At 33.7% G+C, this 21403-nt stretch overlaps 1 protein-coding gene across 3 annotated transcripts in view; it reads left to right on the forward strand.

Moving 5' to 3' along the window:
- Positions 1-15254, forward strand: part of LOC106173193 (beta-1,4-N-acetylgalactosaminyltransferase bre-4) — a 31249-nt gene extending 15995 nt beyond the window's left edge. For all 3 annotated transcript variants that reach the window (XM_087010441.1, XM_087010440.1, XM_087010442.1), the window contains one exon: positions 12091-15254. In XM_087010441.1, the coding sequence (XP_086866567.1) occupies positions 12091-12150 (60 nt within the window). In that variant the 3' untranslated portion in view covers positions 12151-15254. The remainder of the gene's footprint in view (positions 1-12090) is intronic.
- The last annotated feature ends 6149 nt before the right edge of the window (positions 15255-21403 follow it).

The raw sequence follows: 21403 nt of genomic DNA on the forward strand, positions 1-21403 counted from the left end.
AAATTCCATATACAATCATAAAGTTCAAATGTTCAAGAGAGCAGAATTTGTTTTCAGCTGAAGAGATGCCACAGGTGTGAGACTGCAGGAAATATACATTTTTTGTTTGTTTGTTTGTTTGTTTTACAAAGACATCTGATTGCTGTGTGATGGTCATATTATGTCATTTTTTATCTTTTTCACAAGTGTGCAAGCTGTCAAAAGTAATAAAAATGATCCAGATTGCTGTCAAAGGTCTTCAATTTTAGTTTGTCACTGTGAACTATCTTAACTGGAAGGGGGGGTTTGGAAAAAATCTACTCTTCATATTGTGAAAGTGGTGACAAAAAAGGGATGACCCCATAGGCTCCTTTACATCAAATAGCTTGGTTGAATTTCTATGTTAAGAAATACATTTGTAATATACAATGGTGTCAGGCCCGTCTCTGCCTAGGGCTGTTTGGTTATGTCTGGCTAGGACAGAGTCTGTCTTGGTCTGTCTAGGATTGTCAGATTTTAAGTTAATCAGTACATTGTTACTGGACTATTTTTTATCAAAATACAAAATATTTCAACTTTATACAAGTAATATCTCACTCAGCAAAGAAAAAGTTGAAACAGTTGTTTCAGATCTCAAACAGAGTTCAAAGCTGCAGTTAGATTTAACTTTTTATGTACAGACACAGATGTGTCTGTACATATAGCCATCATCTGCGTCTGTCGCCGTCGTCGCTGTCGCCGTCGTCGCCGTCGTCGCCGTCGCCGTGCACTTTTACCGATAACACGATAAATGGAAAACTGTTTTTTCTTTTGGTATGAAACTTACAGAACTGATGAATATTCATAATACGCAGGTCAAGTTCGAAAATCAGCATGATCGGGTCACTTTTAGGGAATTTATGCTGTTTTTTCACTTTTTTCAGCATATATGCAGCACTGATAACACGATAAGTGGAAAACCATTTTACCTTTTGGCTTGAAACTTACAGAACTGATGAATATTCATAATACGCAGGTCAAGTTCGAAAATCAGCATGATCGGGTCACTTTTAGGGAATTTATGCTGTTTTTTCACTTTTTTCAGCATATATGCAGCACCGATAACACGATAAGTGAAAAACCATTTTACCTTTTGGCTTGAAAGTTACAGAACTGATGAATATTCATAATACGCAGGTCAAGTTCGAAAATCAGCATGATCGGGTCATTTTTAGGGAATTTATGCTGTTTTTTCACTTTTTTCAGCATATATGCAACCCCGATAACACGATAAGTGGAAAACCATCCTACCTTTTGGCTTGAAACTTACAAAACTGATTAATATTCATAATACACAGGTCAAGTTCGAAAATCAGCATGATTGGGTCATTTTTAGGGAATTTATGCTGTTTTTTCACTATTTTTCAGCATATATGCAGCACCGATAACACCATAAGTGGAAAACCAATTTACCTTTTGGCTTGAAACTTGTAGAACTGATAAATATTCATAATACGCAAGTCAAGTTCGAAAATCAGCATGATTCGATTATTGTTAGGGAATTTATGCTGTTTTTTCACTTTTTTCAGCATATATGCAGCACTGATAACACAATAAGTGGAAAACTGTTTTTTCATTTGGCTTGAAACTTACAGAACTAATGAATATTCATAATACGCAGGTCAAGTTTGAAAATCAGCAAGATCGGACAATTTTTATGGAAGTTATCCTGTTTTTTTTTTTTTTTTTTTTTTTTTTTTCAATTTTTTCAGCACTTTTATAACACCGATAACATGATAAGTGTAAAAATGTTTTTCCTTTCCTTGGATTGAAATTTACAGAACTGGTGAATATTTATTATATGCAGGTCAAGTTTGAAAATTGGCATGATTGGACTATTTTTACAAAAGTAATGCTGTTTTTTTCCCTTTATTCAGCATACATGCAACACTGATAACGCATTTTAAGGAAAACCAATCAGCCTTTTGTCTTGCAACTCACAGGAGTGATCAATCTGACCAGTATACAGATCAAGTTTGAAAATAAGCTTGATCAGTTAAGTTTTGATGAAGTTATTAGCCTTTTTGTATATAAGTGGTTTTTCTTCAGATTTAATTCTTAAGCATGTTAACAGTCTCATAACGGTACTAATTGGATATGTTAAAGTGTTGTTTTAACATTTTCTGCTTCTTAACAATATTGTTAGTTGATTATATAAAAATGACAGTAAACCTATTATCCTGCATTGTGTAATAAAGTATCAAAAATGGAAAGGAACTCATCATTGCAGTTCGTCAGATTCAATCATTCACTATGTTCAGAATCTCCAAATGGAGCTAATTGGACATTATAAATTGTTCTATTGATATTTTTCCTATGTCAACAATTTTCCTAGTTGATCATTTAAAAATGACAGTTAATTGATGATGGTTTTATGTTAAAAAGGTGTTGAAAATGGAAAGAAAATCATTTCAGTACAGTTATCTCTTGTTAACATTTTGGCATTTTGAAAGTGTGACCCTAACTTCCATGTCCTTGGAGACCTTTCCATGAATATCCATGATACTTTTATTTTTTTATAAAAAATTTGATGGTCATTATGCTGTTAAGTATTATGTTATATTGCATGAAAGTTAAAGAAAACCCTATTTTGGACACTGCTGCCAGGATAGCGATTAAGGGAAAACCATGTTACTTATGATAATCAACCTTACTGAAAAGAGTGAAGTGCAGCTTGTGTTGGAAAACCATCGTAATTGTTTTCTGTTTTGAAAGCAATGCAGTACAGTGCTATTTGGTGCAATAAATGTATATGGATAGTAGGCAGTTAATTCAGGGTTATAAAATAATTTGCTTAATTGATTTTCAAGTTATTTCAGGGTTATAAAATAATTTGCTTAATTAATTTTCAAGTGGATATTAAATGAGATTACATAAACACACATTGAGATTTCATTGTAAAGTCCCATCGGTTTAGCTTTCTTAACTGTGTCACATAATTAGGAATCGATGATTATTATGCAGGTAAATGTTATTTAATATGGAAAATAAGTTTACAAAAAAAAAAATTTGTGTAACGCTTACATTAATGCTAAAGATGAATAACAGTGCCTTATTATTCTCAAACTCAATAGGGTTATTCATATCATGTTAGTAATTGTACAGCTAGATTAAAAGTTTGAATAGCAGCTTTATTGGTATTTTTTGTTATGTTTTATTTTACATTTTCTTTTAATTTTTTTATGCTGTTTTTTCACTTTTTTCAACATATATGCAACATTAATAACACAATATAAGAAAAACAGCTTAGCCAATTGTCATTATACTCACAGGAGTGGTCAATCTTACAAAAATGCAGGTTGAGTTCGAAAATCAGTGTTATCGGGCCATTATTTTAGAAGTTGTACTGTTTTTTCAAATTTCCTCAGATTCAATTCTTAGGCATGTTAACAGTCTCATTATTGAACTAATAAGATACGTAAAAGTGTGTGTTTGATATTTCCTGCATCTTTACAACATTGTTAGTTGATTATGTAAAAATGATGGTAAACTTGTTATCATGTATTGTGTAATCAAGTGTCCAAAACGGAAATAAACTCATATCATTGCAGTTTGTCAGATTCAATCATCCACATCTGCCATGATGACCATGATGGGAAAACCGTGTTCGTTATGATTGTCAAACTTTCAAAAAAGAAACACAGGACTAAAATGCAGCCCAAGTTGGAAAAGCAGTCTAATGGGCTTCTTTTTCTGGAAGTTATTCATTTTAGTGAAATATTCATTATCTTTTTGGCATATTCATTGTGGGACTCGGAGCTCCCATGGACATGAAGCCGGATGGTAATCAAATTTTCTACATGTTCATGCTATTTATAGTCAATAATCAAAAATTGGTGATAATTATTCTATAATTTATTATGTAATGTTACATCAAAATTGACAATAATCTTTTTGCACTGCTACTGCAAACATTATGAAAAGAAAACTGTGTTATTTATTATTATATTTAACTTAAGAGTATGATTTTTAGGATTGGCATGCAGTTCAAATTAGAAAGCCAGGTCAGTTGGGTTATCATTTATTATTGAATTTAATGCAATTTTGTGTGAAATTTCATTTTTCTCATTCTGGCACTTTCTAAGTATAAACTTGAACTCTGATGGGCCTGAAGCCTTATGCTTTTACTCTCATCGGTGTTACCTGTTGTGCAAAATTAAAATTTGATGTTGACTGTGCAGTTAAACATAATGTATTATTGCATCAGAAGTGGTAGTCTCCTATTTTGTGCATTATTGTTTTGTGCTCTTCTTAAGTTGTGACTTATGGGCCTGAAAGACCTTTGAGAGGGTCAGTCTATAAATTTCCCTTGGGTATCACTTCGCTAATTTCAGTTATAAAGTAATTTGCCTAATTGATAGGCTACATAAAGCACACTTGTGATTTGAGATTACATAAAGCACACTTGTTGATATTTCCCTGTAAACTCCCATAGGTTAAGCTCTCTGCTAGATTAATAATAAGGAAGCAGTGATAATTATGCAGGTAAATTTTGTTTAATATTGCAAATAAGTTTTATATATATATATATATATATCAAACTGAAAGATTAAAAGTTTGAATAGCAGCTTCATTGGAATTATATTTACCTCTGCCAAGGAGGTTATATTTTCACCCCTGTTTGTCATCAACATAACTCAAAAAGTTATGGACCGATTTTGCTGAAATTTTCAGGAACTGTCAGAAGTGGGCCAAAGAGGACAAAAATCAATAATAATCAACAATTGCTACCTTGGCAGAGGTCTGCACTCTCGGAGTGCTTTTCTAGTTTTGTTGTTTTCCTTTATAATTTTTTCTCAAACACTTGCATTTGTGACTTTAAACTCTCATCCGCCTGAGACTCTGACATTTCTGTTTTTCCACATAAGCAGTTGTATTGTTTTTTATGTCTTTAAACATTATGTTACTTATGTAATATTATTTTATGCACTGTCATCATTTTTCAAATATTAAGACTTACATCATGTGAATTTGAACTCTCATGGTCCTGAAACTGTAATCTTATTGAAAGGGTAGATTGAGACCATCTTCTGGGACTTCCGGAAGACAGTCAGGTTATTAAGTTTATATTGCCTGGTATCTATTTTTTCTTCTGTTGGAAGACCATCAAAATGGAGGATGGATCAAAATAGATACTTTGGAATACTGTCAGAAAATATCTGTGGGTCCGCTCATGTTATTGACCATTTTACCTGTTGTGCATGATTAAAATTCAGTGTTGACTGACAGTGCTATTATAAGCATTATTTATTATTGCATCAAAATTGACAAAATGACCTATTTTGCATCTTTATTTTCTGTTTTTTGTCTGTACATTTGACAGCTTTGCTGCCTTGTTACTCTCTTCAGTTTGGGTCATAGAATTACTTTTAATTCACTTCTTTTCTCTGCTTTCCATGCAAGAATAGTTTTGACATGTGCATGTACAGCATTGTGTGTAGCTTTCTATAGGGTTCTCCTTACTAGAGGGTCAGTACATTTCAGAGGTGAGCAAATTGTCACGTAGGGCCTGACCTGAAATATAACCCTGCAACTGTTTGAGTTTATATGTCTGCTAACTAGAATACTTGGTCTATCTTATTGTCATACATTGACCATTTAGTAGTTGCAACAAGTCAGATTGAATGTTTACTTTTCTTTCGTGAGGGCTTGGATGTTTCTATGATGAGACCCAAATCACTGGTAAAGTGGAATAGGAAGTGGTTTGTGATCAGTGTGATGATGACCCAGTTCAAATTAGAAGTTTAGATATGTTAAAAGTATTCTCAAAGACTATTAGGACTTCAGTCTTCATTCTGCAACGTTTGTTGGCACCTTTTGACCATGATGAGGAAGAATTGAAAGTTGCATTGGTTTAGACAAAAGTTAGACCACAGTGACACATCTAAATTGCTGAATATCACAGTTAGTTTGGCTTGTGTTAATTGCTGTTGATGTTGAGGAGGGAGTAGTGTCTGTAGAACTCGGCTCTCATCTTTTATATGACTTTGGCCTGTATTTCAAGATTAAATTAGGAAGATTAAAATGGCAAAAAAAAATTTCTGGTGGTAAAAGGTCTTCCTGCTTCTCTTCAGAGAGGGATCCGGTATGAATTGATGTATATATGAGCAGTCACGAGTTTGGGGTCAACAGGTTAATTCTCACAGGTATGAGAGCTGTTGTAGGGCTTTATTAAGGCAGCTTTTCATCACCTTGGTTTTTTTTTTTTTTTTTTTTTTTTTTTTTTGCTTGCTTCATTATCTATATATGATATCTTTTCATATAGCTTATTTATTTATTTAATTGCATGGAAAACAAAGCTTTTAACCATCGTGATATTGCCTGGCATGTAATAAGCTGCCCCCCCACCCCACCCCCCTCATGTGAACAGATACTTTGAGGAGTGTAGAGTATGTAAGAATGGAGCAATGAGAACCTTTCCAGATAGCCACATCACACCTAATAAAAAAAGCAAAAATAAGGCTAGCCTGCCCTCATGTGGATTCCTACATGTTCTCTAGTGTTATGTGAGACCATACAATGCCAGCAGTTACGTGTCACTTGTCAAGTGTTACTGTCATGTTTCAACCAAATCTACTGGAACAGAAGCAGCAGTTCTTGGTGACCCTCAGCAAGCATTTCAGTGTTACCTAATAGAATGGGATGGGGAGATTGCACGAGTTGTTTCTGCATTGCATGGGACTTTCGTTTTTGATTTTAGATTCCTTTGCTGCGCTTTTAGTTTAATATGGAATTTAACGATATCAGCTTGCATGCATGAAATAATGCTTAGACTAATGGAAGATAGGCATATACTTATAGAAGAATATATTGGTGGTATATTTTGAATAAATAGTCTTTTCAAATAACACAGCAGATAGTTTAAGGTTATTCTTTCAGCATCCTTAGTTATAACAAACATATATCTCGTAACCCTGAGAGGTTGTGGCTGCACCATACAAAGACTGTGGAAAAATTTTAACCTATTTTTTTATGTACAGACACAGATGTGTCTGTACATATAGCCATCATCTGCGTCTGTCGTCGCCGTCGTCGCTGTCGCCGTCGTCGCCGTCGTCGTCGCCGTGCACTTTTACCGATAACACGATAAATGGAAAACTGTTTTTTCTTTTGGTATGAAACTTACAGAACTGATGAATATTCATAATACGCAGGTCAAGTTCGAAAATCAGCATGATCGGGTCACTTTTAGGGAATTTATGCTGTTTTTTCACTTTTTTCAGCATATATGCAGCACCGATAACACGATAAGTGAAAAACCATTTTACCTTTTGGCTTGAAAGTTACAGAACTGATGAATATTCATAATACGCAGGTCAAGTTCGAAAATCAGCATGATTGGGTCATTTTTAGGGAATTTATGCTGTTTTTTCACTATTTTTCAGCATATATGCCGCATGATAACACCATAAGTGGAAAACCAATTTACCTTTTGGCTTGAAACTTGTAGAACTGATCAATATTCATAATACGCAAGTCAAGTTCGAAAATCAGCATGATTCGATTATTGTTAGGGAATTTATGCTGTTTTTTCACTTTTTTCAGCATATATGCAGCACTGATAACACAATAAGTGGAAAACTGTTTTTTCATTTGGCTTGAAACTTACAGAACTAATGAATATTCATAATATGCAGGTCAAGTTTGAAAATCAGCAAGATCGGGCAATTTTTATGGAAGTTATCCTGTTTTTGTTTTTTGTTTTTTCAATTTTTTCAGCACTTTTATAACACCGATAACATGATAAGTGTAAAAATGTTTTTCCTTTCCTTGGATTGAAATTTACAGAACTGGTGAATATTTATTATACGCAGGTCAAGTTTGAAAATTGGCATGATTGGACTATTTTTACAAAAGTAATGCTGTTTTTTTCCCTTTATTCAGCATACATGCAACACTGATAACGCATTTTAAGGAAAACCAATCAGCCTTTTGTCTTGCAACTCACAGGAGTGATCAATCTGACCAGTATACAGATCAAGTTTGAAAATAAGCTTGATCCGTTAAGTTTTGATGAAGTTATTAGCCTTTTTGTATATAAGTGGTTTTTCTTCAGATTTAATTCTTAAGCATGTTAACAGTCTCATAACGGTACTAATTGGATATGTTAAAGTGTTGTTTTAACATTTTCTGCTTCTTAACAATATTGTTAGTTGATTATATAAAAATGACGGTAAACCTATTATCCTGCATTGTGTAATAAAGTATCAAAAATGGAAAGGAACTCATCATTGCAGTTCGTCAGATTCAATCATTCACTATGTTCAGAATCTCCAAATGGAGCTAATTGGACATTATAAATTGTTCTATTGATATTTTTCCTATGTCAACAATTTTCCTAGTTGATCATTTAAAAATGACAGTTAATTGATGATGGTTTTATGTAAAAAAGGTGTTGAAAATGGAAAGAAAATCATTTCAGTACAGTTATCTCTTGTTAACATTTTGGCATTTTGAAAGTGTGACCCTAACTTCCATGTCCTTGGAGACCTTTCCATATCACATTTTCTGAATATCCATGATACTTTTATTTTTTTATAAAAAATTTGATGGTCATTATGCTGTTAAGTATTATGTTATATTGCATGAAAGTTAAAGAAAACCCTATTTTGGACACTGCTGCCAGGATAGCGATTAAGGGAAAACCATGTTACTTATGATAATCAACCTTACTGAAAAGAGTGAAGTGCAGCTTGTGTTGGAAAACCATCGTAATTGTTTTCTGTTTTGAAAGCAATGCAGTACAGTGCTATTTGGTGCAATAAATGTATATGGATAGTAGGCAGTTAATTCAGGGCCATAAAATAATTTGCTTAATTGATTTTCAAGTTATTTCAGGGTTATAAAATAATTTGCTTAATTAATTTTCAAGTGGGTATTAAATGAGATTACATAAAAACACATTGAGATTTCATTGTAAAGTCCCATCGGTTTAGCTTTCTTAACTGTGTCACATAATTAGGAATCGATGATTATTATGCAGGTAAATGTTATTTAATATGGAAAATAAGTTTACAAAAAAAAATTTGTGTAACGCTTACATTAATGCTAAAGATGAATAACAGTGCCTTATTATTCTCAAACTCAATAGGGTTATTCATATCATGTTAGTAATTGTACAGCTAGATTAAAAGTTTGAATAGCAGCTTTATTGGTATTTTTTGTTATGTTTTATTTTACATTTTCTTTTAATTTTTTATGCTGTTTTTTCACTTTTTTCAACATATATGCAACATTAATAACACAATATAAGAAAAACAGCTTAGCCAATTGTCATTATACTCACAGGAGTGGTCAATCTTACAAAAACGCAGGTTGAGTTCGAAAATCAGTGTTATCGGGCCATTATTTTAGAAGTTGTACTGTTTTTTCAAATTTCCTCAGATTCAATTCTTAGGCATGTTAACAGTCTCATTATTGAACTAATAAGATACGTAAAAGTGTGTGTTTGATATTTCCTGCATCTTTACAACATTGTTAGTTGATTATGTAAAAATGATGGTAAACTTGTTATCATGTATTGTGTAATCAAGTGTCCAAAACGGAAATAAACTCATATCATTGCAGTTTGTCAGATTCAATCATCCACATCTGCCATGATGACCATGATGGGAAAATCGTGTTCGTTATGATTGTCAAACTTTCAAAAAAGAAACACAGGACTAAAATGCAGCCCAAGTTGGAAAAGCAGTCTAATGGGCTTCTTTTTCTGGAAGTTATTCATTTTAGTGAAATATTCATTATCTTTTTGGCATATTCATTGTGGGACTCGGAGCTCCCATGGACATGAAGCCGGATGGTAATCAAATTTTCTACATGTTCATGCTATTTATAGTCAATAATCAAAAATTGGTGATAATTATTCTATAATTTATTATGTAATGTTACATCAAAATTGACAATAATCTTTTTGCACTGCTACTGCAAACATTATGAAAAGAAAACTGTGTTATTTATTATTATATTTAACTTAAGAGTATGATTTTTAGGATTGGCATGCAGTTCAAATTAGAAAGCCAGGTCAATTGGGTTATCATTTATTATTGAATTTAATGCAATTTTGTGTGAAATTTCATTTTTCTCATTCTGGCACTTTCTAAGTATAAACTTGAACTCTGATGGGCCTGAAGCCTTATGCTTTTACTCTCATCGGTGTTACCTGTTGTGCAAAATTAAAATTTGATGTTGACTGTGCAGTTAAAGGTACATACGAACCGAGCATCGGTGGAGTGTGGATTCCGAGTAACACATGTAAACCACTTCTACTAGAATCTTATATGACTCAAATAAATTTGACAAGCCAAGGGATAAACTGAATAGATCACTCGATCAGCCAAAAAAGACCTTTAGACTGCTCCTTTCTTTAAATTTATGGTTGTAAATTTAACCTACTTCCGTGACCTACTTTCCTGCCCCATTGACATACAGCTTAGAATGCCAGCAGAAAAATCTGTTCAAACATCATTTTCGGGTAAAATTAAACAATGCTTTTTGGTAATTCTCTTAGTTATACTACTTGAAACTATATCCTGGCATTTGGTTGGTTTTTGTGACAAAAAATTGACTTTGTATGCATCTTTAAACATAATGTATTATTGCATCAGAAGTGGTAGTCTCCTATTTTGTGCATTATTGTTTTGTGCTCTTCTTAAGTTGTGACTTATGGGCCTGAAAGACCTTTGAGAGGGTCAGTCTATAAATTTCCCTTGGGTATCACTTCGCTAATTTCAGTTATAAAGTAATTTGCCTAATTGATAGGCTACATAAAGCACACTTGTGATTTGAGATTACATAAAGCACACTTGTTGATATTTCCCTGTAAACTCCCATAGGTTAAGCTCTCTGCTAGATTAATAATAAGGAAGCAGTGATAATTATGCAGGTAAATTTTGTTTAATATTGCAAATAAGTTATATATATATATATATATATATATATATATATATATATATATATCAAACTGAAAGATTAAAAGTTTGAATAGCAGCTTCATTGGAATTATATTTACCTCTGCCAAGGAGGTTATATTTTCACCCCTGTTTGTCATCAACATAACTCAAAAAGTTATGGACCGATTTTGCTGAAATTTTCAGGAACTGTCAGAAGTGGGCCAAAGAGGACAAAAATCAATAATAATCAACAATTGCTACCTTGGCAGAGGTCTGCACTCTCGGAGTGCTTTTCTAGTTTTGTTGTTTTCCTTTATAATTTTTTCTCAAACACTTGCATTTGTGACTTTAAACTCTCATCCGCCTGAGACTCTGACATTTCTGTTTTTCCACATAAGCAGTTGTATTGTTTTTTATGTCTTTAAACATTATGTTACTTATGTAATATTATTTTATGCACTGTCATCATTTTTCAAATATTGAGACTTACATCATGTGAATTTGAACTCTCATGGTCCTGAAACTGTAATCTTATTGAAAGGGTAGATTGAGACCATCTTCTGGGACTTCCGGAAGACAGTCATGCAGGTTATTAAGTTTATATTGCCTGGTATCTATTTTTTCTTCTGTTGGAAGACCATCAAAATGGAGGATGGATCAAAATAGATACTTTGGAATACTGTCAGAAAATATCTGTGGGTCCGCTCATGTTATTGACCATTTTACCTGTTGTGCATGATTAAAATTCAGTGTTGACTGACAGTGCTATTATAAGCATTATTTATTATTGCATCAAAATTGACAAAATGACCTATTTTGCATCTTTATTTTCTGTTTTTTGTCTGTACATTTGACAGCTTTGCTGCCTTGTTTTTTATACGTGGTGTGTCAGTACATATAGTCACCAGCTGCCATCATCACCCTCAATGTCAGGCACCTTCCAATGTGAATATAATAGATTACGATGTAACTAACTGCAAACTTAAATTTACTAATTAAAAGCATAATTGCTGGACATGTTTATCATACTTTCATACAGTAAGCATTTATTGCATTTCCTCTTATACAACATTTTCATTAATTGACGTATATATATGAAAATGGGATATGTAAAAGAAATAGTGACATTGTGAATCCATGCATGTAAAATTTATATATAAATGTGAACATTTGTTATCCCCAGACTAGCTACATGAACCAGTTTAAAACAAACCCATGGCTAAGGAATATACTGAAGTCATAGCAGAAGGAGATACATTGTCAACAGCACCCAAGGCCATCCCTGGTGTCTTGAAGGACTATTCACCATGAGAGATGGTTTCATTATCAGCATGTTAAGTACAGGAGCAATATCCCAGAAAAGTATTACTGAAAACTTGTAATTCAGAGTGCCTGGAGGATGTTTCAGCATGGCAGTCAATTGAATTGTGAAGTGTTTATGGTGATGTTGAATGATCTATCAAGTTAAGATTAGAATCCCACTCCTATGTTCCCAGCAGGGTGAATACCTGCAATCGTTATCTTATGAAACCATTGTATGGCAAGGACTGCAATTGTCAGCATTGTACTGCAAGGACATCATCATTGTCAACATTGCACTGCAAGGACGTCATCATTGTCAACATTGCACCTCAAGGACATCATCATCACCATTGTCAACATTGCATGGCAATGACATCACCATTGTCAACATTGCTTGGCCAGGACATTACAATTGTCAACATTGCACTGCAAGGACATCACGATTGTCAACATTGCGTGGCCAAGACATCACGATTGTCAACATTGCGTGGCCAAGACATCACGATTGTCAACATTGCGTGGCCAGGACATCACCATTGTCAACATTGCACTGCAAGGACGTCATCATTGTCAACATTGCAGGGCAAGGACATCACCATTGTCAACATTGCACTGCAAGGACGTCACCATTGTCGACATTGCACTGCAAGGACGTCACCATTGTCGACATTGCACTTCAAGGACATCATTGTCGACATTGCACTGCAAGGACTTCACCACTGCAAGAACATTGCATGGCAAGGACTTCACCATTGTCAATAAGAGACAACTCAGTCTTGAATCTCATATAAGAAGTATTAACAATTTCAACATTGCAAGGACATCACCATTGTCAAACATGGTTAGGATACTGTAATAGTCTAGTCAAAGCGGTGGCAAGAGTTATCAGTTGGCTTTGATGAAGTGGTATCATAGGTAAACCTGTTAAACTTGTACCAGTTTGTAGCGAATTCTTTTTTTTTTTCCCAAAATGGCTGCCAGATCAAGCTGGCCGCCCACACATAAGAAAGTGTTTGTGCTGCTTTCTTGCTACGTTTGATACTGGAAAACCATCACTACAACAGGTAGCCCTGCCAGGTTTATGAATAAGGAACCCAAAATGTCAAAGTGGGTATAATTTCCAGGATTGCTACCCATGGAAGTTTTATGGTTGATATCTCTTGATAACCAGCAAACAATTAATGTGCCAAACAGTGTTTTTAAAATACATAGATGTACTGGCAATTGAGGGCTATAAATGCTAACATTTTAAATCTGACAAATTTTCATAGAATTTACTCTGTGTTCGTCTTAAAACACATGAATGCTTATGGGATGTAGTCAGAGGTGGTATAATTAGTATTATTATTTTTTGCATGATGAAAAGATATTTTATGTCAGGTTATCATGTCTACAAACTGACAGCAGTTCAATATATATAAAGTTGATGTAAGCTATGGGTTTCAATACATCCACATATTATGTTATAAGAACTGTATAGTACTGATATTGAGATTGTCTTCAAGTGATGCAGTTGTAATTCAACATAATGGTAAATGGTAAGTGTATGTATCATTATGAAGAACACATTGGTAGAAAGTTGGTGAGTACATAGGCATCAGTGGTGAGAAGAATCTCAACTTCCTGCATGTAAACTAGGACCTATGATAGCTTGTTGAGTCCTAGATATAACGAAATCCTTTTTAGTGTCATTTTTTTGCCAACAGGGAACTTTTCTGGTACAACATCGTTTCATTTAAATTTTGGTATCCTTGTCATCTTTTAGGGTATTTTTGCACAGTATTTTTTTTCATATATTATTTGAATTTAGTACTTATTTATAATTAGTTGTATTCACTGTTAGTTTTATCTAAAAAAGACATTGCTCAAAATACAAAAAAAACAAAAAAAAAACATTTGCATCAGTTGGACAGGCAATAGTTCTAGTCAATCTCTTCATGTTTTTACTGTGAGGATTAAAACAGTGTAGTTTATCTGAATATCTTATTTTACACAGGAATTTTACTTACCTGAGATATTTTTGGTCTAGTCTGAGGCCTCGTCAGAGTTGTACTGGACATGCAGAGCATAGTTTTTGAAGGGTGGAATAAAGCATAATGAATTTACACTGGTTTATTATAATACTCACTCTCTATCAACACATTGGGTTATGTTTATTTATGTGGGGCAAAGCAGTGTCGTGCTGGTGATACTTGGAATGTGTTGTCAGAGTTAAAATGCTTGTCAGAATTGTTCTGCAGTATTTTTTTTTTATTAATAATATCATGTAATGATCAGTCTGGAACAAAAATTGAAATGTTTGAAATCTGCTTTCCGTTGTTATATGAACTGGAGCCAGTGTCAGGAAGACATTGTGAAGACATTGTGAACCCAATGTGGCCAGGTTTTGACCATGGCTTTAGTTGCCAGGTGCAAGTGCCTGGTCCTGAAATTTGCTACAGTAGATCCTAACAAAATCAAGTCCACTGATTATCAAATAACACTGCAAGAGATAATGCATGCTACATATTATAGAAAAATCAAAAGTTACAACATTAGCAATATTCATTGTTAGCATTCTAAAGTGATATTTCATATAGTTAATGTCAAGTAAATATTTACACCTGCACATTTTAAAGTAGGTGTATCATGTTTAATGTTTGGGTCTGATGGAAGAGAATGGGAAACTCGGTGGTTATCTTACTTGTTTAAAAGGTTGAAATATTCTATAATAATATGGTATGCTGACAGAATGCTCTTGGTAGGAATTTTTCTTTTATTTTGCAGTGAATCTCATTCCTTTGGAGAGATATACATATTATTTATAGTAAAGAGTAGAGAATTTTGAATTGTTGAGTAACTGGATGAAATATTTCTTTTCTTAGGGTCTCATTATTTACATGTTAACAGCTAATATTTGGTTTAAAATGCTATGTGATGTGATAACTTGAGTTAAAGTACAGGGGTAAAGTTACAATCACATCTTGTGTACCCACAGTCCGGGCTCATCAGTGCATTTTAATTATAATTATTTCTGTTTATTGAATAAAGTCCGAGTTTTAATTATTTAAGTGTTCAGTCTTTGAGTACTGGGGGGTGTACGTTATTTCACTGGCATACTAAATGTAATTTTACACATGCACAGGATATCTAATAGAAGAAAAGAAAAATCCCTGTTTAATTTTACATGCGTATAGGATATCTAAAAGGGGGGAAATTAAGAAAAATTACATGCCATCTAAAAAGGGAATACTTGTTATTTTCAAACTTACTGAAAAAAATCCATTACACTTCAGTAGCTTGTGTAGGAAAAAAACAGTCATACTCTGCTGGAAGAAATGCAGTTTTTTATGACATTTTCATTTTTCACATACTTGCCTTTTCAGCAAGACTTGGGTTCGAAAACTGGCGCTTCTGGGTCCAAGTAAATTACCTTTTGCAAAAAAAGAAAAAAAAATCAAATTTAAACTCCAATAAGAGAGTTCTAAGACCTTATCAAAGGCAGGATGTGTCAGTGGCTCAGTAGATAAGACGGCAGGGCAATAAGTAGGGTGTAGGTAGGCGAGCTAAGAAAAATGAAATTACTTTTGCAAGTTTTGAACAAAATAAATATTTGTGCGTTTATTATTATTGTCAACATGAATGATTTACAGCATTAAAAGTTTTACACAAATGATGAAAGTATAACATTTTGTGCGCCAAATTCAAATAATATAAATTCAAATTTAACAAACAGAAGAAAGGATATTTAAATAAAACAAGTCGAAAGTTAATACATTTTAGCATTGTTACTTAAAGACGGAATCCTCTGATTAATGTAAAAAAAAAAAAAACAGTTCAAGATCGTACAATTTGAAAGACGGATAATAGTCAAAATGGATTTTAAACAAATTGTACTAGCAACTTTTTGTCAAAGTTGACATTATTGTCGAGTCTTCATCGAATTCCATTAAAAAACATTTCCGTCCAAATTCAGAGGTTGTAACAATTTTAAGAATGCAAATAATCTGCTGTAAGCGTCATTCGTGCACTAACGCACACGCGCATGTAAGCACACCTTGTCCTATGTCGTCGTGTTAATGTTTGCACATCAAATCCAACAGTAACCAAAATTTCTTCATGTTTGTAAGATGCCTGGTTGTTTTGCCAATCGATCTTTTTTATGTACAGACACAGATGTGTCTGTACATATAGCCATCATCTGCGTCTGTCGTCGCCGTCGCCGTCGTCGCTGTCGTCGCCGTCGCCGTCGCCGTGCACTTTTACCGATAACACGATAAGTGGAAAACCATTTTGCCTTTTGATTTGAAACTTGCAGAACTGATGAATATTCATAATACGCAGGTCAAGTTCGAAAATCAGCATGATCGGGTCACTCTTAGGGAATTTATGCTGTTTTTTCACTTTTTTCAACATATATGCAGCACCGATAACACAATAAGTGGAAAACCATTTTACCCTTTGGCTTGAAACTTACAGAACTGATGAATATTCATAATATGCAGGTCAAGTTCGAAAATCGGCATGATTGGGCCATTTTTAGGGAATTTATGCTGTTTTTTCACTTTTTCAGCATATATGCAGCACCGATAACACAGTAAGTGGAAAACCATTTTACCTTTTGGCTTGAAACTTACAGAACTGATGAAAATTCTTAATACGCAGGTCAAGTTTGTAAATCAGCATGATTGGGCCATTTTTAGGGAATTTATGCTGTTTTTTCACTTTTTTCAGCATATATGCAGCACCGATAACACGATAAGTGGAAAACCATTTTACCTTTTGGCTTGAAACTTACAGAACTGATGAATATTCATAATACGCAGGTCAAGTTCGAAAAACAGCATGATTGGGTCATTTTTAGGGAATTTATGCTGTTTTTTCACTTTTTTCAGCATATATGCAGCACCGATAACATGATAAGTGGAAAACCATTTTACCTTTTGGCTTGAAACTTACAGAACTGATGAATATTTATAATACGCAGGTCAAGTTTGAAAATCAGCTTTATCGGGTCATTTTTATGGAAGTTATGCTATTTTTTCATTTTTTTTAGCATATATGCAACACTGATACACGATAAGTGAAAAACTGTTTTACCTTTTGGCTTGAAACTTACAGAACTGATGAATATTCATATTACATAGGCAAAGTTTGAAAATCAGCGTGATCGGACCAATTTTATGGAAGTTATGCTGTTTTTTTCACTTTTTTCAGCATGTATGCAATACCGCTAACGCATTTCAAGAAAAATCAATTGGCCAATTGTCTTGAAATTTACAGGGGAGATCAGTCTTACTGAAATACAGATGGAGTTTGAAAATGGTTCAGTTTTGGTGAAGTTATGCCTTTTTTATGTACAGACACAGATGTGTCTGTACATATAGCCGTCACCTGCGTCTGTCGTCGTCGCCGTCGTCATCGCCGTGCACTTTCACCGATAACACAATAAGTGAAAAACCGTTTTACCTTTTGGCTTGAAACTTACAGAACTGATAAATATTCATAATACGCAGGTCAAGTTCGAAAATCAGCATGATCAGGTCATTTTTATGGAAGTTATGCTGTTTTTTCACTTTTTTCATCATATGTGCAACACCGATAACACGATAAGTGAAAAATCGTTTTACCTTTTGGCTTATAACTTACAGAAATGATGAATATTCATAATACGCAGGTCAAGTTTGAAAATCAGCATGATCGGGCCATTTTTATGGAAGTTATGCTGTTTTTTCACTTTTTTCCGCATATGTGCAACACTGATAACACGATAAGTGAAAAACCGTTTTACCTTTTGGCTTGAAACTTACAGAACTAATGAATATTCATAATACGCAGGTCAAGTTCGAAAATCAGCATGATCGGGCCATATTTATGGAGGTTATGCTGTTTTTTTCACTTTTTTCAGCATATATGGTATCTATTTTTTTTCTGTTGGAAGACCATCAAAATGGAGGATGGATCAACATAGATACTTTGGAATACTGTCAGAAAATATCTCTGGATCTGCTCCTGTTATTGACCATGTTACCTGTTGTGCATGATTAAAAATTACTGTTGACTGACTGTGCTATTATAAGCATTATTTATTATTGCATCAAAATTGACAAATTGACCTTTTTTTCCTGTTTTTTGTCTGTACATTTGACAGCTTTGCTGCCTTGTTTAAATTTTGTTTTCTTTGCACTAAACAGCCATTCCACGAAAAAGGGTACAATTCTGAATAATACCTGTCGCAGCCTATTTTCAGTAGTAAAAGCATCTGCAATTAAGCTTTTTTTAGCCTTTTTTAGCAGGACCCGATGTGTTCTACTTAAAAAACAACAATTGATATAGTACCACTTGCTTTGACGGGAACCCCGGGGGTCTATATGCCGCAAAAAGCACGATTTCGACGTGTCGCTTCGGTATTATAGCTGATTTGCCACAAGAAAAAGTTTATATTTTCCCGTATTTTAGTGTTTTTAGTCCTCAACTAATTTGAATTCATGTTTCCTTTTATCATACATGGTGTTCTCTGTCGAATTTGTTGGTTAGTTACGTCACTGTCATAGTTTAATCAATGTCGCTCAGTAACCCCTAACCTCCGTAACGCTTTTTTAACTCAGTGTAAGAATAAAAGAAAATGCTCTTAAATGGCCTTCCTGTGCATTTTTCAAACTCTTAATACATGAAGTTTAATAAAACAGTGCTATTTGTTAATTTTGAATGATGCGTTCCATCATAGAGAATGTTAACTCACAAAAGTCGGGGTGTCGCATTTAAGAGCCTAACCTCAGTAACGGACCAAATTTGAAGAAAAAGTTGTTTTAGAAAGTTAAAAACATCATTTTTGTTAAGCAAGGACCAACTTCTTCCTAAAAAATTCATTCAATAGTTATGCAAAGTTATCCCGAGGATAAAAACTGAAAAAGAGTGCGTGTCACCTTGCATCCGTTATGCTAACCTCCGTTACCGAAATAAGTTAATTGTTATAAAAATGACTGTTAATACTTTAAAACGTTATTTCTGTGGTTTTGTGAGTTAGTTCTGATCATAGAAGTAGTTCTACTTCTATGTTCTGATGTAGTATGCATTCATACGGCTTGCTGTTAAAGACATTACCCCGTATTAATATAGATATAAATTATACATATATAGCTGATAATTCTATCAAGATAAGCTAACCATTTAAGTTTTTACTCGAGTTTGCTATAAAATCGAGGGTAAATCGTGATTTGTTTTTTCAAATTGATTTCCATTTGTCACTTGACGATGCCTTTTTGAACTTATCATTCTGATTTTAAGCGAAATGAGGAGTTTTCAGGACTGTCTTGGCAAGAAAAATGGTACTAGCTGACATCAGTACTAGCGTACATGTAGCAGACATTATTTTCGCGGGAGACATATGGCGAAATATATTAAGCATCGAAGCAACGCTTGTATTTATCAGGTAGAACTGCGGGGTTATTAGGCCCTATCTTACTGTTTCAGTAGCACATAATAGTTTTTAACATCTTCTAGATGCTTCCAGTAACTTTAAATGGACAATTATCCGCAAACACGTGTCTATTGTCGGCCTACTTGATTGTATACATCAACTTTCTCGGGTATTGTGTTGTTTTTTACTGCCTATAGCTGCGATCATGTACATCTAGGTTTAATGTTTTGTTATTATGTAACGTTTGTCGTATCTGTAATACTACAAATTCCGAATTCAGCCTCTAAAGTCTACTTTAAGCTAAGAAATATCAAAACAAATATGATCGCTATTAATGACCTAACCTCCGTTACGAAATTACTCATTTTTCATTTGAACATTGGATATGTGTGTGCTCATTGATCAATGCTCATATCATAATAGATTGATTGCACTTTGTTCATAAACAAAAAGTATGATAAAAAAGAAAGTCTGTCTCCAATGATTAATAAAATATTTAAATTGGAATATCTCAGGCTTTGTATTTATAGAAAACGAGCCACTTATTATCAGTGTGTTTGCACCGCATTTTCTATAATTGAAGAGAAATCTTAAATGGGCAATAATATTTTGAATACATACAAAATCTTAATAATTGAATCAAATATGGAGCCTGTGACCTTTGGCATGATTGAAATATAACCTAATTTAGATGTTACCTAACCTCCGTAACGAAAAAAATACTGTACCATGTTTACACGTGCATATTTCTTTAAATACAGTAATGGTGTGGGTTAAAATTCTTCTACTACTCTCTGAATACCTCTTCATCAAAATAATATAAAAAGTTTTCCAGTTTTGCAAAGTTCATATCACTGCATTTCTTGTTTTGGAATTGTACCCCTTTTCGTGGAATGGCCGTTAAATCCGAAAATAAATATCGTACACGCTCTAACTGTGGATAAAAATTTAGATTTGCAAAGTATGGGAATCAGGAGCGACATAAAGACGTGGACGGTTTACAAGATTATCAAAGTCTTAGCCAGATTCGGAATAATATACAAATAAATCTTGAAGTGACTGTCCACATTCACTTAAAATTAACTCTGGTTCTCGGTGTGCATGATCAATGATGACACCAAGCGCAAATAACGCAACATGTACACAGAGGACTGATATCTAACCAAGCCCGTCTTTTTCTTCATTAGGCATGTTATTCACTTTGAAAATTCAAACCAAACGAAGCATTAAGGTTTACATACACTTTAATATAACGAATTTTCTGGAACAAAATACTTTAAAATATCATTTTTAGGTAATAATTCTTATATGACTGACCAAAATAATAAATCTTATGATCTAAATTTAAAAAATCTATAGATTTTGTTTAATAATTATTGATTGTTCATTATCTTTTTCAGCAAAATTGACAAAAGTTGACGGTTTAAAACTTCATGGATCATTTCAGAACACCCATTACCTCCCGAAAATTGGGCTTTGCGACAGCTCAAGTGATTTTGAAAAAAAGGAATACAAAAGGCTACGGTTAATGACAGTCCTACAGAAACATGGACAAACGATATCTAAATGAAGTTCATTTCCGTTTTGGTTTTTCGACACTTCTTCAGTCAAAAGCTTGATATTGAAAGAGTTACTTCATTCTTATAACATGACACAGCTTATGAAATTCTTCTCTTCTACACTTCTGTTTTTTAATTTAAGACCTAAACGGCATCTGAATGATCTCAATCCTGGGACTTTTTGTAGCCAACTTTAGAAAACAGGTTTCTTATCAAATACGCAACAAAGATCTCAA

The sequence above is a fragment of the Lingula anatina genome, chromosome 4 (genome assembly GCF_051362555.1).
Source record: "Lingula anatina isolate TDL-2025a chromosome 4, LinAna3.0, whole genome shotgun sequence".
Taxonomy (NCBI): Eukaryota; Metazoa; Brachiopoda; class Lingulata; order Lingulida; family Lingulidae; genus Lingula; species Lingula anatina.